Source organism: Coenobita brevimanus, chromosome 66, assembly GCF_032717465.1.
Source record: "Coenobita brevimanus isolate Jiangsu-jjx chromosome 66, ASM3271746v2, whole genome shotgun sequence".
Lineage (NCBI taxonomy): Eukaryota > Metazoa > Arthropoda > Malacostraca > Decapoda > Coenobitidae > Coenobita > Coenobita brevimanus.
This window is the reverse complement of record NC_137019.1, coordinates 53,899-71,519: the sequence shown is the minus strand read 5'-3', so window position 1 is coordinate 71,519 and position 17,621 is coordinate 53,899. Positions and strand designations below refer to the sequence as shown.

Genomic DNA, 17,621 nt, shown 5'->3' with positions numbered 1-17,621 from the left:
CACACAACTTTGATGCACACCCACACCGATCGTGAATCATTCACTTAGATGCTCATTAACCCTTACACATGCTTCACTACCATCATAAAAACTCTTGACGACACCTAGCAGCTTACCATCTACACTGTACATGTGCAAAACTTCCACAATCCTTCTCTGTTTACTTTGTCGTATGCTCTTTCCAGATCCATGAATGCCATAAACATCCTATAGTCCTTCTCACAAGCCTTCTCCACTATCTGTCTCACTGCAAATATTTGATCCACACATCCTCTGCCACTCCTAAAGCCACCCTGTTCATCTCTAGGACTTCTGATATCTCTTACTTTCTCTATAATAGTTCTTCCATATACCTTCCCTACCACATTCGATAAACTTATAACACAATAATTCTTGCACTCACTTTGCTCATCTTTATTTTGTACAGGGGTACAATCACAGTCTTTTTACACTCTGCTGGCACAGTTTCACTCATCCATCCCTTCTTATATATCTCCATCAAGTACTTCATTCCGCTCTCTCCACTACACTTAATTATCTCTGCATACACCTCATCAACCCCATTCTCAGGCACCAAATTCTGTTGCAGCATATCACCAAAACCAATCATACTATAATATATACAGTACATGGTATCTAAAAAAAAAATGTCAATAAGGAACAACTCACCCAGTATAAATGAGATTGCAGCACAAACCAAATACTGACAAAGCTACCTTTCTGGCAGAACACAGTGAAAAATGAATGACTGAAATTAAGACAATTACAGTATTCATATATGATGGATGGGATATGTTTCAGAAACATTTTACCGCCTATGGCTTTCTAATGGAGTCTGAAACCTGGTTATGGAGGTGATGGAATGCAAGTGTGGGACTGAACTTTAGGAGCCCTCCCTCCCTCTAAACCACTCTTACATTGCTCTTCCCTACCAGTTCCAGCCTAGAAAAATCAATGCAATTACCTGATCTCATTTTTCTTAAATGTATGAAGCTCCTAAAATTAAATATCACGAGTCTGGATCCCACTCACCTTCATCAAACATTTCATCAGCTATGTGTGCATCACCCATCTCACAATAGAGCCGAGGTTCTTCTTTTACACTGAGGGCTTTCTGGCAGTAACTTATTGCCTGGGTTGGATCTGTGTGGGCACTGCATTGGCAAAGCTTGTCATGGGCCAAGAACTGGACTTCTGGCTCCTGCTTCTCTTCCCTCAAGATCTGTAAAACAGGAAATAACTGTACTATGCAACAATGAAAAGCAAGGGAAAAAAAAAAAAATCTAGGCAAAGCTGAGGCAGGCAGGTATAGAACATGGGTCAAGTGGGTGGGCTTGTATCACAGAGCTCTAGCAGCAACTGACAAAAGAACACATGAATTGTAAACAAACTCAGCCATCTGGAAATCTGATACCTAAATGTACCCATTTTGTTTCTCCTGCACAACTGAGTGACATCTTGTTTTTGAATGACAAAGGGAGAAATTAAAAATTGTGTTATTGCAAGATGGTTATTACCCTTCCCCGTCCCAGACTGGTTCGGGAATGGGTATTGTTTTCACTTGGCTTGTCTGTTTGTTTGTGTCTGTCTGTCCATTAACAACTTCATGCAAAAACTACTGGTGCAATTTTGACTAAAATTACAGGGATGATGAGCTACAACCTGATCACCTGATTAAATCTGGGGTCAAACTGGGCCAAGGCCCAGGCTGTAACCCCCCCTGCCCCCAAAAAAAAAATCACCACAACACTCTTCAAATTCATCATATTGACAAGAAACCAGCACCAAAGGTGCATCTTTCATATCTGCATCCTATAACATGCCTCATTATAACAGGGGTGTCACCCCCTTGTTAGTGGTAGGGGGGTCAATGTCACGTGGGTCGGGACTACAATTTCAAATGGGCATAAAACTCATATTTCACCCGATTTACTCCAAAATCTGATACGTGACATCTCTGACTAGATGTCCTGTTGTTTATATGTCAGCACTAAAATGACTACCAGGGATGGGTTTGCCATGTCTCGACGCAGCTTCTTATTTCCATCTGTCTTACACTGCAGTTCTACTATACTGTATTTCTTTAGAAACTTAACCCGCCGCATCTTGGCAAATTTTTCGCCAATGATCCCCCCCAATCCCGGCAGATTTTCAAAAAGTTTTTGTTGGCTAAAACCTCCGTTTTTTATGAGAAACATTGAAAATTCAGAGAGAAAGCGCTCAGTTGAGTTTAGAAATACGGTACAGGTAAAAGTACCCTCACCTTGGTACTGTGTTCTCTCAGGCCAGAGAAGATATTTTCTATGGGAGGGGTAACTATTCCAAGCCACTTATAATAGTTAAATATTTATTTATTTGGTACGAATTTATACGTAGTACAAGAGTATATTGGTTTTCACACAATAATATAGGCGATATAAGTGTTGTTTCATTCACCAAACACATCAACATACTGCACCTTCCTTTACGACATTTCCACCTCATCCCTTCTGCTTGTTTCTTCCTTTGTCCTCCACATCGGGAATCACTTTTGCTTTGAATTTTGTCATTGGAGAGACCGTGGTGCGATATGTCTTTACCAGCCAGGTCACTGCTAACAGGTGAGTTGCTGAGAAAACGAAGTGTGGGGGAGGAGGGGGGTGGTCAGGTGGGGCCAGGCAGTAGCCCTGCCCGACGGTGGATAGAGGAAGGTCTCCCACATATGCCTACCGAAAATCACCTGTGAAACTTGAAAAATGTGCAAATCACGGACCTCGAAATTGCAAAACGGATGGATACATCATTGGGTGTCACCACGACAAAACATGGTGACGTGTCCATATGTCAACGGGACGCGGCGGGTTAAGGGGAAAAATTACTTTGAAATCCAGAAGATTCTAGATCCCACGACTGTCACACGTACACATATTCATCAGATATCAAGGTATGCCTGTACTACATATCCCCCTCCCCCCGAAGACATCCACCCATAAAAGGTACCGGTATCAATAATAGAGCTGACTGAGTTCACCTTGCCAGATTTAGAGCAGGACACCATCCAGCCCTTCTAAGCTACCAGCTTATATTTGACTTGGTGGTATAATAGATAACATGCCCCAGGTGTAGATTAGGCCGTTATGACAAAACACACACAATAAAGCACAGCACAGCACATGCCACACAAAAACACAGACAATTTCAACAGTGTAGGGAACCTGTGAGATGGCTCCATAGGGGCAGTTTCCCATTTGCAGTTGACTGGTCTCTAAGCAATAACAACAACCTGCTGAGAGCTGAATCAACGGTTAAATGAAATAAACATCTCACCTTTTTTGCAGAGCTGACACATTCATTATACTCCTTGTTATTAATAAACTCTTGTGCATCACTGTTCAGCTTGTTCACCTTCTTTACTTTCTTGTAAACTTGAAAGCAGTCCTTGTGATCAGGATCAAGCTTCAAACATTCACGGATTTCACTGAGGAAGCAGAAAACCATAAGCGTTAGTAACATGAATAGCAATATTAGAGTCAATTAGGAGATGGAAATGTCAGATACCTGTATACATTAATTCAGCTTAGCATAATCCTAATCTTATTTCCCCTTAAAAATGGTCACTGAGAAACAGGACCTAAGTCCTATTCCTGACTATGAGAGGGTGCGGCTGGATCCAGAAACAAGGATGGAGAAAGTACAATGTGTGACAAATTTCACTGCTGCCTACTGAAATGAGTGACAAAAATGTCCTAATATCATTCAAGACCCAAGACACTTGGCTCTGTCTCACAAGCCTAATTATCTGTAGTGTGTGTGTGTGCGTGTGTGTGTGTGTGTGTGTGTGTGTGTGTGTGTGTGTGTGTGTGTGTGTGTGTGTGTGTGTGTGTGTAATTCATCGGGTTGATCACATGGTGGTTGTGATCAACAGTTTTTACCCTTCCAGATGAGAGATGAGAGCTCATATAGTCCGACATAAGGGCAAAGCCTTGACCTTCACACACGCACACCCCCATCCCCTTGCTCAAGGAGGACAATGACCATCCGTTTTGTCAGTGAAACTTTTCGCATCCCAAGCATGGCGCAAACCCCCGTCTTAGTAGATACTAGGTGAGAGCATTACCACTGAGCCAGCGAGTGTGTGTGTGTGTGTGTGTGTGTGTGTGTGTGTGTGTGTGTGTGTGTGTGTGTGTGTGTGTGCGTTGTGTGTAGTGCTGTAACCGATATGATTCGTCAAACTGATATATCACCAATATTTGCATTTTTTGCAGTACCAAACCAATACCAACATTTACTGTTGATATCAAGATATTGGATTTTGATAGGAAAAACATCAAAATGGCTTTTATTGACTATTTCATTCACTGTTTGTGAAGTGGTGTGTGGAGTGAAGATAAGACGAAAGGGGGTGCAGGGAACAGAATGGTGGAATGAAGAGGTGAGAGAGGCTGTGGCACAAAAGAAGAAAGCATATAGTGAGTGGATGAGAAACAGAGGCATGGGAGAAGTTGAGAGACGGAAGAGAGAGTTGTATGTAGAAAGGAAGGGAGAGGTAAAAAGATTAGTGAGAGAGAGTAAGAAGAGTGGATGAGGAATTGGGAAGGATGAGAGACGGAAGAAAGAGTTTTATGTACAGAGGAAGAAAGAGGTGAAAAGATTAGTAAGAGAGAGTAAGAAGACAGTGGATGAGGAATTGGGAAGGAAGTTGAGTGTAAAGTGGAGGGAATGTAAGAAAATGTTCTGGAATGAGGTAAAGAAAACTAGACAGGGTGCCAAAGAAGTTACCTGGGGATTAAAAGATAAAAATGGTAGCTTACTAGTGGAGAAGGGAGAAAAAGTGAGCAGATGGAGAACACTTTAAGGAACTGTTGAACATACAGAATGAAAATAATGCAAGTATAAGTGGCTGGGGAATGGCTAGGAGAAAGGCGGATGTGGGAAGTGAGGAAGAAATCAGTACCGTAACATGGAAGTTGTGGAAGCAATGAAGAAAGTTAAAATGAGGAAAGCCCCAGGAACTGATGGAGTGTGTGGTGAAATGCTGAAGCATGGAAGAGACAATACTAGATAAAACGGATGTGGAAGACATGCAGATTGGCCTGGGAGGAAGGTAGAGTCCTGGATGATTGGAAGTCAGGTATAATTATTCCCCTGTACAAATGAAAAAGGGAAAAAGAAGTACACTCAACCCTCTGCTATCACAGGTTCAGATACAGCATATCTCGCTATCACGCCTACATAAAAAAACACCCAAATACCTATATCACGTACTAAATGCCTGCTATCGCGCACCAGAAATGTTCGAAAATTTCAAAAAGGCCAGGCTCTGGTGGTCCGCCCAGCCAATGTGATTCACACCGTGATCGGTCGTGTGACGTCAGCGCCAGCCGAGCGCTGATTGGCCGCCCGACCGAGTCTCCCGCCCGCCAAACCATTCAAGGGTTTGCCCTCAGACCGCAAGCAGTGATAGTTTAGAATGATGAGGGAAGCAACTGAGGACACACAGTTACCAGTAATCCAGCAACTGGTCAACAGCAGTGAGGATGAAAATGAGGATGATCAATTGCAAGGAGACACTGATGCTGAGCAGAGGGTTATAAACTATTGGAAGTGTTTCAGTGTCAAGCAGGCTGTTAATCTGATGGTTCAGTGTTGCGATAACGTAACCCAGGCAACAATTCGTCACGCTTGGCGGAATCTTTTGGAGGGTTTACCTGAGCACCATCGCGGATCTGCACCTGGTGAGCCTCAGTCGGTTCAGGCAGAGGTTGAGGCAGCTGCTGAGGAGGCACGGCAGATTCCTGGAGCTGGTTTTGGGGATACAACTGACGAAGATATTCGTGAAATGATACAACCAGCCCCAGTTTCTGCTGCTGATATCGTGGAAGAGGAAATGACAGGAGATGAGGACAGTGCAGGAGAGGAGGAGGAGGAGGAGGGTGGCGGTGATGTGCAGCATACCGAGGGACTGTGCATAAACGATATAAAAAAGGTCATTGACTTGGGTGGCCAGCTACGACACCTGCTTGAACAAGATTCCACCATTAACAGAGGCAAGGTGTTCCTTAATTACTCAGGCACTGGCAGGATAAGAAGAGCAATACCATGCTCACATCAACTCTCTACAGCAACGGCAAATAACCAACTTCCTACGCCGTCAGACACAGGCACAACCGGACCCACAACCAGGACCGTCAGCCAGCACTTGCCCTCCTGGACTTTGATGATGATGAGGAGGAGGAGGAATTTCATGGGTTTGCTGAGAATTTCCTTGATGAGATAGAACGTCGAAGAGGTGGTCAGTAGACTCCAACCGAGCCTTGTAACCCCTCTATCCCACCCAAGTCACTCAGCATCCCCCAAAAGGTGAATAAATAGGGATATTAAGCTTTGTTTTGTATTAACCTTGGTTTGTTTCTAATTTGCATGCTCATTTTTAGACTATTATATGTTAATATGTGGTACAAAAAAGGCATCTTAGGGGTAAATATTGAGGTAATGGCACCAGTTAGAATTATTACCTTAAGTTCTTCAGTTCGGCTATCACGCTTTCGGCTATAGCGCAGCTCTAGAGGGACCAATTGGGCGTGATAGCCGAGGGATGAGTGTATGTGGATATCACAGAGGCATTTGTCTTCTCAGTGTAATAAGAAAAGTATATGGTATGATACTTATTGACAGAGTTAGGGAAATAACAGAGGAATTAGTTGGAGAAGAACAGGGAGGCTTTAGGAAGGGAAGAGGTTGTGTAGATCAGATATTCATTCTTAGATCTCTAGTGGAAAAGTTAAATGGGCTTTGAAATTAGACCTCATTCAGCAAAACCGATAAATGTACAACAAGATATGATGATCTGCATACTGGCAAACTTTAACCCTCATTTTCTCAAAGGTGAGCTCGCCCCAGTCATTCTCAACACCTCATATATCTATTCATCTGTGACCAGACACCTCAATCCTGTAAGAGGTGGCCACAAACTGCCTCCATGTCACCCTGTTCCCTGCAATATTGCAGTCCTCCTCCAAACTTACACCCCCCTCTCTCATATACCTCTCTACTCCACAATGTACTTCTCCTAATGCTTTCTATCACATCCACATCCACACATCACTCAGTTACTTCCTCATTTGTCAGTCTGTCTCTCCATGTAACTCCACATGCTCTTTCAAATATCTCACTTCCACTGCTCTCACTCATGATTTGTGTCCTTCCAACAAAGTCCAAACTTCATTTCTGTGGGTCAGAGTGGGGATAATAACACTGTCACCAATCAACACTGTCATGTAGTGACTTTTTTACTTCCATGCTTAATTCCCTATTGCTAATCATTTTCAATGAACCCACAACCTTTCTTCCCTCTTGTATCCTTTCAAGCACTTCATCCTCCAAACTTCCATTCTTACTCATCACACTAACAAAATACTGAAATGCACTCACATTTTCCATTTCCTCACCATGCACAGTTACTTCATTACTCTTGAAGACCACAATGTTACTCTTCCTTACATTCACCTTTTGATTTCATTTCCTACATACTCTCCCAGACTCATTCACCAAGCCTTGCAGTTCCCCTTAGTCTTCAGTTACCAATACAATATCACCTGAAACAGGAGAACAGGAAGGTAGTTTGCAACTGTTGCATTCTCCCATTACGGCCACCCCAACATCCACTGCCTTATCTTGTATCTCTTTTTTTTTTTTTTAACTCCATTAACTCTATCCATATAAAAACTGAACAACCATGGGAACATGACACATTCCTGTTTCAATCTAACATTCAGACAGAAAAAAATCACACCATCCACACATACTGCAGCCCTAATGTCCTCATACACACTCTTCACAACAATCAACAGCTTCCCATTACTCCTATATTTTTAATCTCTTCCACATTCCTCTGTCATATGCTTTCTCCAAATTCATGACGGCAGCATACAACTTCTTTCCTTTCTCTAGAAACTTTTCCAAAAAAAACCTCTGGATGAATATGTGATCCACACAACCTCTCCCCTTACTGAAACTTCCCTATTCTTCTCCTACTAATTCAACTCAATTTTGAAAATAATACTACAGTACTGGATTAACATTTACAATTCCTTCAACAAAATGCAACCCTGACTCTTAGTACAACTGTAGCCATCATCTCACCTCAAACCTTGTTCTACATCACCAATCTGGTAATAAAGTGAAGCAAGACGAAGAAAGCCTTCAGTGTTGTCTTGGATTAATTTAGTTGTGACACGAAGGTCAGCAATGGCACTCATGATATCACCAACTGCCTGGTATGCCTCCACCCGCAGCTCTCGCAGTGATGCATCCCATGGACACTTCTGTCAGAGAAATAAGGGAAGAGCTGTAGATGTCTGCAATGTTTTAAAAATTACTTTTCTCCCCATACAGAAACAGAGGAGGCACCCATGAGAAGTGGACTTGTGAGCCACTTGCAACCACCATCAAGGACTGTGGGGTCAAAGGACACATCTAAAACCAGGAAATAACAAGGTGAAGGGTGTGATGGCTTCACTATGAGGTATTAAAAAAAAAAATACCCTTAAGCTTGCCATTTGATGTCTTATAATGACCCAAGAAATCCTCCAGACCACATGGGCCCAGCAACTTCTAGGTAGCATACAAAGTTAGAGCCATCCCTCCAGCAATGTCTGAGCTGCCAACAACACAGGGTGCAGTGAAGAGTAGTGTAGTAAAGTAGCTGCACTTCATTCAGCCAGCAACACAGGATGCCACTTTCACCTCCAAATGGGAGATGGGTGGGTTATTAACTATGTAAAATATGCTACTTCCCCTGACAACGGAAGTGTCGGTAACAATACCAAGGATCACTAAGACAAAGGCAGAGGCACCAATAATTACTATACCCTTTTCCTGTTCTCTGCCAAGTTAAAGAAACCACATTACTGGAACTCAAGAATATCTAAACATGTCCATTGTCCTGGGATGGCTGAGCAAATGCCCAGGAGGCTGCCCATAAGCCCCTGGAGGGGGTTGAGAATGACTAGATGGTGGACACAACTCACTTCTCATTTCGTCTGGTTCCAATGATCGGAAGCAAATACCTAACTTGATATTCAGACATTTCTTATCTTTTCATTTTCATCTCCAATGCTTTGCATTCTCCCCCCTGAATCAGATGATGGCCATAACAGAGCTGCCTTCAGGGTGCTTTTTTCCCATACACCTCTCTCATTCCCAGACACTTCTTCCTCCTTCTCTCTCACAAATCCACTGATCCACATTCTTCTTTGATACCATATACCATCTTCTGCCTCCAACATGACACTCAAGCTTTTCTATCACTGTTCTTTGATATACCTTTCCATAACACCTTGTTAGTGCTACTGTGGCCCCAGGCTCATCTATGTGTGAACCTAGTGGAATGCAGGAGACGGGCCACTAATGGTGAGTGATCCCAGTGATCTCTCGTTTGGGTTTTTGGTCTTTGTGAGAGTGATGTGCAGGAAGAGTGTGTTAAAATGCTGCAATACACTGAGGGCATGGTGAATTGTACTTGTGCTGGTACTGAAGCAAAGATGGGTGATGGTCACATCATAACCTGGCAAAGTAAACCTGTCTTACAATACTGGGTATTCTTTGCAATGGGGGTTGTGCAACATAAAGGTACCATAAGGGGATGGATTTTGTGCTGAAGTAATGAACGGCATTCCTTCCATCTTTAAATGACCCTTGATTGCAAGTTCTGTACTTTTGCTTTTTTTGGAGCAGGTAAAGTGTGTGTGTGTGTGTGTGTGTGTGTGTGTGTGTGTGTGTGTGTGTGTGTGTGTGTGTGTGTTTCTTACCTTACCTAATTGTTCTTACCTAACTGTATCTTTACAGGAATAAGTCAAGCTAGTACTGTCCTGTGAATTAAAACATTGTTATCATATCATATCATATCATATGTGTGTGTGTGTGTGTGTGTGTGTGTGTGTGTGTGTGTGTGTGTGTGTGTCTGTTTGTGTGCACACTTAACAAGTACTCACCAAACTGCAATTAGTCATACACCCACAAATGCACCTTAGACCACACCTTCCAAAACTAATCATCATCATCATCTAATCCTGTATTCCCCAATGAGGAGTGGACGAGCCCGGGGCTCGGCAAGTTAATTCTGATATTTAAGATGAGAGTGACCAGCCTCAATCATCCCTGATTAGCATTATTTGGGCAATAGACCCCAACCACCCCTTGGATATAAACCTGCACAGGCTCAATCCAATTGGAGCACCTTAATTACCCACTGAACCACCAGGCACCCTAATTTGGTTATATGGTTACCATCCAGCACAGTAAATGGTTTCCTGGTGTACAGGAAACCATTTGGCTTGTCACTCAGTGTTGAGTCACCCATAGACAGAAGGAAGAGGAAAGAATGACAGAATAGGAAGGAAGGAAAGAAGGAAGAGAGGAAAGGATGATCACCCGAGAGTAACACAACACCGAATGAGTGGATGGTAAGCACCCCCACCTATCACTAAACAGTACTATTTTAAATGATGTGGCAACTTGTATCACCTTCCACAACACTATTACAGACAAGCTCTCTCAATGCCCATCACCTGACCCAAACAACAGTGCAACAAACCTAGATGCAATGGCTTAACATTAAGACACTGCTTCAAAGCACTGCAGAAGAAACCATAGGTTTCTCCTCTCAATGCTATAAGAGACTGGTCTGATGAAAATGCTGAAAGCATACATGACCCTACAAAGAAGAATACAGCACATAACTGGATGGCTCATCCAAGCTCCTTAACTCCAAAAACTGAATTTCAGAATCTCAGAATTGAAACCCAGAGAAAACTGCATGACATGGAGAACAAATGGCGGCCTAAGCAAGCAAAAGAACTACAAGGACTGGCTGATATTAATGACTAGCATGGGTTCTACAAGTTCATAAAAACCAGCTATAGGCCAACCAAACACAATGTAACCCCTATACAATCAGCTGAAGGTGAGCGCCTGAAAGATGAGAAAGCAATCCTAGAAAGATGGGCACAACACTTCAATATCTTGATGAATCGGAGAAACCCGATGGAGAACGATATCCTTGATAACATCCCAAATGCTCTTCAACTGGCAGATCTCGATGTCCTATCTACACTTGCAGAAACTGTTCTGGCCATCCAATCTCAAAAAAATAACAAAAGCTCTGGCTCTGACAGGATACCATCTGAAATGATCAAAAGGAGTGGCCAGTTACTCCACCAGTGCCTTCATAATCTCATACTGACTGTCTACTGTCATACTAAACGTCTACGGATGTCACATTCCAAGTTTCGCCTGTTCTGTGTACACGAATAAATGTGTGTGTGAGTGTGTGTGTGCGCGCGAGTGCGAGTTTATATAGGGGTGTGTGAGATGTGCAATGTAAGGAAAAATTTTTACTCTCTCTCTCTCTTGTGTGTGTGTGTGTGTGTGTGTGTGTGTGTGTGTGTGTGTGTGTGTGTGTGTGTGTGTGTGTGTGTGTGTGTGTGTGGAGACATGGCTGTGTCTAAGCTGGATGTTCATGTGTGTAAGTGCAGTTCTGTATGGGATGGAGAGGCCTAATGCATTCAGGGATAACTAGATGTATTTAAAGATATGGCTATGTATTTAGAAATAGAACTTTGTGCGTCGAGTTAAGGATATGTATGTGTTGATGAATCGATGTTTGTGAAGATGTTATCATGTATGAATGAGTGAATGTGGGGCCACGTGTGTTGAGGTGGAACTACGTGTGTGAAGGTGAGGTTGGGGTTACGTAGGTGAAGGAAGGGCTATGTCTGGTCAGAAGGGACGATAGAAGGATCAAGGAAAATATTAAGAATTATTGGGAGCTGAGGGTGTGTGCAGAAGTAACAAGTTACTGACATGTGACAAGGTATTCAAGGAGAGGGTAGTGAAGAAAAGGACCAACGCACCCAAGAGAAAAATATTGAAGATGAAAAACCAAGCAGTAAAGGATGCCTGCTATTATGAGATGAATAGAGTGGCGGCTGAACACAGAGCTGTAGACAGAAAGGTTAATGAGCATTACAGTACAGCGCTCTCAAGAACAATCTCTTGTGAGTCACTGATTATGTGTGTGGATGGACAAAGGACTCACCGAGCCAAAAGCTAACATGGTGGTAGGATGAAGGTGTAGAAGCCAATGTTTAAGGAGAAAAGAAAACTTTTTTAGGGATGAAAACAGGATGGTAACAGAGAGGAATACTCGGCTGTCAAACAAAGGGCCAGAAGGGAGGTCTATCTATCCATCTATCGACTGCCAGGCACCTCAATTCCGTGAGGGGTGGCCACAAACAAATCGCGTCCATATCACCCTGTCCAATGCCACTTCACTGCATTGCTCCCATTTCACACACCCCTCTCTCATATACCTCTCCACTCCAACCCTCCATCTCATCCCCAGCCTCCCCTTCCCTCCACCTCACTTGCATACACTCTCCTTGTTGGTCTCTCACTCTCCATCCTCCCCATATGGCCAGACCACCTCATGTTATTTCTCCTAACGCTTTCTATCACACCCACATCCACATCACAGCGCTCCTTCACTTACTCATTTGTCAGTCTGTCTCTCCATGTAACTAACAGCACATGCTCCTCTCAAATAACATTACCACTGCCCTCACTCATGACCTGTGTCCTTCCAACAAGGTCTAAGCTTCACTTCCATATGTTACAGTTGGTATCACAATTCTGTCATGCAGCAACTTTTTTACTTTAGTGCTCACTACCCTGTTCCTTATACCTGCTTTTAAAGAACCAGCAACCTTTCTTCCCTGCTGTACCCTTTGAAGCACTTCACCCTCTAAACTTCCATCCTTCCTCATCACACTACCCAAGTACTTAAACACACTCACATTTTCCATTTCCTCCACATCCAACCTCATTGCACATTCAGAGACTTAAAATCTCTCAAAGACCATAACTCTACTCTCCCAACATTCACCTTTAGATTTCATTTCTTAAACACGCTCCCAAACTCATTCACCAAGCCTTGCATTGAGGTAAACGGGGCAAAATCTGAGTCTCAGAGGTTTTTACTGGACAGTCTTAAGAGAGCCAAAAGGAAGAAATATTCACTTTCCAACTGCTTCAAGAAAAATAAATAGGAAAGAAACAGGAGATGTATTTTGTTTTTGTTGATTTGGAGAAGCCTTTGTGAGTTTCAAAGGAGGGGATGAAGTGGATAATGAGACAGCTTGGGAATGAGGAGTGGCTGATTAGTGGTTGTGGCAATGAACAAAGGTGCTCACACCCAGGTAAAGTGAACAGAGATTTGAATAATGAGTTTTTTTTTAAATCCTGACATGCAACAGTGGTTAGTCTCAAGTCCCTCACTGTCTATCATGGTAGGTACCTAAAGGTCTTTCATGTGACTTCAGAAATGGACTCTCATGAGAGATGTATGCTGATGACTTAGTGTTAACTGTGGAGAATGAGAAGGAAACAGAGGAAAGATTATGAAGTGGAGAGATGGAATATAGTACAAGAGTCTGAGAGTAAGCTCGGATAAAACAAAAGTGATGATACCCAGGGCTGGTGGTGGAACTGTCACAGCAGAGGGAGTATGGCCTTATGCAGTTTGCCACAAGGGATGTGGGAAATACCTCCATCTAGTGCAATGTTTGTGATAAGTGGATACATAAGAGATGTTGTGATATTAAAAGTTGGCTGTGAAGTACAGTAAAACCTTGATATAACGGACTTCAATAGACCAGAATTCACTTTTATCGGAAACGAGGAGCTACTGGACTAAATTCTTGTATATATAAGAAAATGTCCCATAAAGCCACAAGCAGTCCAGACTGCCTCACCACTTCAGCTATGTTCACCAAAATAAGGTAAATAAAAGACATGTTTATTACCGTACAGTACAGTATTACTATATATACAGGTAAGCTCTTAATTCACGCGAACTTTTCTCACTCGATTTCGGTTATCCACGAATTTTTCGTTCAATAATTAAAAACATAAAATTATAGTATTCAAATAAATAATTTTAATATACAAGAGAAATAAATAAAATATAAAAATGCCCCCTTTTTTTTTTTTTTACTTTTTACCTCTTCATTTCATCTGTACTCCAAACATTCTTTGTGTCCTCTCCTTTCTCATCCACAGCTACTCTCACTTTCACATTCCACCAAGCTTTTAACTCATACCTCATTCAAGCACTACACACTTCACATGACTAAAACACCACAAGCTTTAATATTCTCCACAATTCCTCCAGTTCATTACAGTAGTTCTCCGTCATCTTGGTGCAGCCATTTTTAGCATTAGATTCAGAGTTCGCAATATATTAACTGTTTCAACATAGTGCCACGGCTAAAAATTCATTTCCCCATTTATGAATGACCTCACAGGCTTTACAAATTTCTGTATTTAGAGAATTAACAATCTACTAGATACAGACATTATCATCATCATCTCAGCCTTTATTTCACAATGGGACAAGGTAGGATCCAGAAACTATGAAAGAGAGAGCACAAACAAATGATTTCAAACCTCAATGATGTTCTTGAGGAGAAGTATGGCATGTTGGTAGCGTCCTGTCCTTATGCTGGAATATGCTTCAAGTACCTCTCGCTTCAGTGGCTCAATCATTGTGTAGAGTCGATTTGCCTCTTCATGCTCTGGCTCTCTTCTCAGCTGTGGAAAGACAAGAAATGAGACAAAGAAACAATTTGCCAAAATACAGCTATTTGAACTCATGCATACAGTAGGGTCTGACTTAAAGCTACAGTACTCCTAAGAAGCTGTTATGAGCTCCCACATCTAGAATTTTCATTTTAGTAAAAACAAATAAAAGTCGGAAGTTCAAAATTTTATAATAGTACAAGCTACAATCGGGCGTCGGGCTATAGATAGATAGATAGACAATCATATTTACAATGAAGTGTGACTCATTATCAAGCATTAATGTTCAACAAAATCCATTAATCACATCCTTCACTTCGTCATACATCTTTCATAGTCACTTACCACATTCTCTAGGTCCACATGAGCCTCTTCTAGTCTGCCAAGCTTCACCAGCACACCACCTCTTTGTGCTCGGGCAGAGTTGAAATCTGGCTTGAGTCTTATCACTTCATCTAGGTCCTGCAGGCCTGGTTTAGATCTGCCCAGAGCCAGGTACACAGTTGCACGGCGGTAGTAACTCAAGTAGTTATTTGGATCACCATCTGAATTACACAATGGGAAATTACTGCAAAGATTATGTGTACAGTAAGCTATGATTCTATCTACCTAACTATTGCCAGACGCCTAAATCTCGTAAAGGGTGGCCACAAACAAATCGCCTTCATGTCGCCCTGTCCCCCCCACCATTTCACTGCCCTGTTCCCAGCTCACACCCTCCTCTCTCATATACCTCTTCACTTCATTCCTCGATCTCATCCTTGGCCTCCTCCTCTCTCTCCCCCCCTCCACCTCACTCACATACATTCTCCTCGTCAGTCTCTCGCTCTCCATCCTCTCCACATGGCCAAACCACCTTAATGTGTTTCTCCTAACACTTCCTATCACATCCACATCCATACCACAAAGCTCCTTCACTTCCTCATTTGTCTGTCTGTCTGTCTCTCCATGTGACTCCACATGCTCCTCTCAAAAAACTCATTTCCACAGCTCTCACTCTTGACTTGTGTCCCTCCAACAAGGTGTGCATTTCTCTCACTCTTGACTTGTGTCCCTCCAACAAGGTGTGCATTTAAGTACTTGGGTAGTGTGATGAATAATGATGGAAGTTTAGAGGGTGAAGTGCTTGAAAGGGTATAACAAGGAAGAAAGGTTGCTGGTTCCTTGAAAGCAGTGATAAGAAACACGTAAGTTAGCATGGAAGTGAAAAAGTTACTGCATGACAGCACTGTGATACCAACTCTAATGTATGGAAGTGAATCTATGATTCAATGCATGAATTAATACAAACTTGAAATGCTCAGTAGTTAGGTCTTGTTATACATATGTTCACTATGTGAGAAATCACCATAACAATGCACAAGTTACACCAATATTTGGGATAACTATGGCAAAATGACCGTGAATTCACTAGAATGACGCCTTCCTGTCGGCTGCTTGGGTCAAGATGACCGCCCAGTGTTTACATTCACTGTGATCATCTGTCTTTCATTCTGTTCTGTGTGTGAAAGGCCACTGAAACACCACTGCTGTCGCCAAATACAAGTGCCTAACAAATAATGCAGCGAATCATAATATTAAGTGAAGTGATAACGTTTTATGGGTGAAATACTAAAACTTGTGACTTAGAAACTGTGTCTATCATGTGTACAAAGTGTCTCCCAGTCAGATGACTGAGCCAAGATGGCCGCCCAGTGTCCACATTACCTATGATCGTCTGCCTTTCATTTCATTTAGGTCGTGAAAGGCCACTGACACACCACTGGCAGTGCAAGTGTGTAACATTAAGTGATGTGACAACTTAGTGTGTGAAATACTGAAACCTGTGACTTAAAAATCATGTCTCAAATGCACACAGTGTCTCTCAGTCAGGTGACTGAGCAAAAATAGCTGCACAGTATTTACAATCGCTGTGATCATCTTCCATTCGTTCCACTTTGTATTTGATAGGCCATCACCAAATAACAGTGCAAATGCATAACAAATAGTGCAGTTAACAGTATTAAATGAAATTAAAACTCTTTTTGTGTGAAGTACTGAAACTTGCCTTGAAATTTTATCTGGCATGGATGCTCCCCCTAGTGTAAAATGTGGTGCTACTGAGGGCACCGAGGGTAAGTTTTTTTTTTAAAGGTTACATAGTCACAAGCCTCCTACATTTTCAACCTGACGCTGGAGCTGTACATCGCAGTGCATTTCAGAACAGCTGTGACTGCACGTTGCTGTTAATGGGTTAAACATAGTACAAAGGGCTCACTGCATTAACTTCCTCCAAATACTGTACCTGTATTTACATTACTGTGATTGACATAAGATAGTGAGGCTGTGGATGCAGTATGAATTCAGACGGTTGGCAGGTTTTCATGCTAACCCGTTGTTGCAAACTTCACTCATTTGCTGCCAGGCTCACTACCACTCCAATTTTTACATATGTCTTGAAACAAATGATGAAAGCTCAGTATTCCACATTTCTGTTTCACAGTGAGTTATACTTCTTATACGTAAAATATTTTCCACACTTGTTTGTTAAGTAGCTACATCAACACATGTCCATGATGGAGAAAGGGTTATGGTTAGACTGGGATATTAACTCAGAATAAAGGGAAATACTGCTTGAGTCATTTGTGGCAAATTTACATTAACTAGCACAATTCAAATTGCTGCCTGAACTAAGAAATTTCATTAAAAAAAAAAGAAAAAAAAAAAAAAAAAAAAGGTTTTAATGTTAACTCATAAGTTATGAGCGAGATGAGGGAAAACAGACATCTGGGTCACTTCCTGAGAAATATATATACAGTACAATAAACTCTAATATCCGGCACAACACAATATCTAGCAATGCTAGCTCAGATCTATTATAGCAAAATCTGGCAAAATTATACAACATCCAGTTCCACAATGAGATGTAACCGGCAGTTCTATGCAATATCTGGTCTAAAAGCAGTTTATAAATCAACCTAAACACAAAATTTAAGTCTAAAATATCATCAAAATTGGTAAAAAAA

At 42.0% G+C, this 17,621-nt stretch overlaps 1 protein-coding gene across 2 annotated transcripts in view; it reads right to left on the bottom strand.

Annotated features, from left to right (window-relative positions):
* Positions 1-17,621, bottom strand: part of P58IPK (dnaJ homolog subfamily C member P58IPK) — a 390,081-nt gene that overhangs the window by 361,506 nt on the left and 10,954 nt on the right. For both annotated transcript variants that reach the window (XR_013898340.1, XM_080276771.1), the window contains exons 3-7: positions 14,962-15,161; positions 14,485-14,628; positions 8,122-8,303; positions 3,307-3,457; positions 1,033-1,222 (exon numbers count right to left, since the gene is read on the bottom strand). Coding sequence is in view for 1 of the 2 variants with exons in the window: in XM_080276771.1 (XP_080132897.1) it covers positions 1,033-1,222; positions 3,307-3,457; positions 8,122-8,303; positions 14,485-14,628; positions 14,962-15,161 (867 nt within the window). In the remaining variant the exon portion in view is untranslated. The remainder of the gene's footprint in view (positions 1-1,032; positions 1,223-3,306; positions 3,458-8,121; positions 8,304-14,484; positions 14,629-14,961; positions 15,162-17,621) is intronic.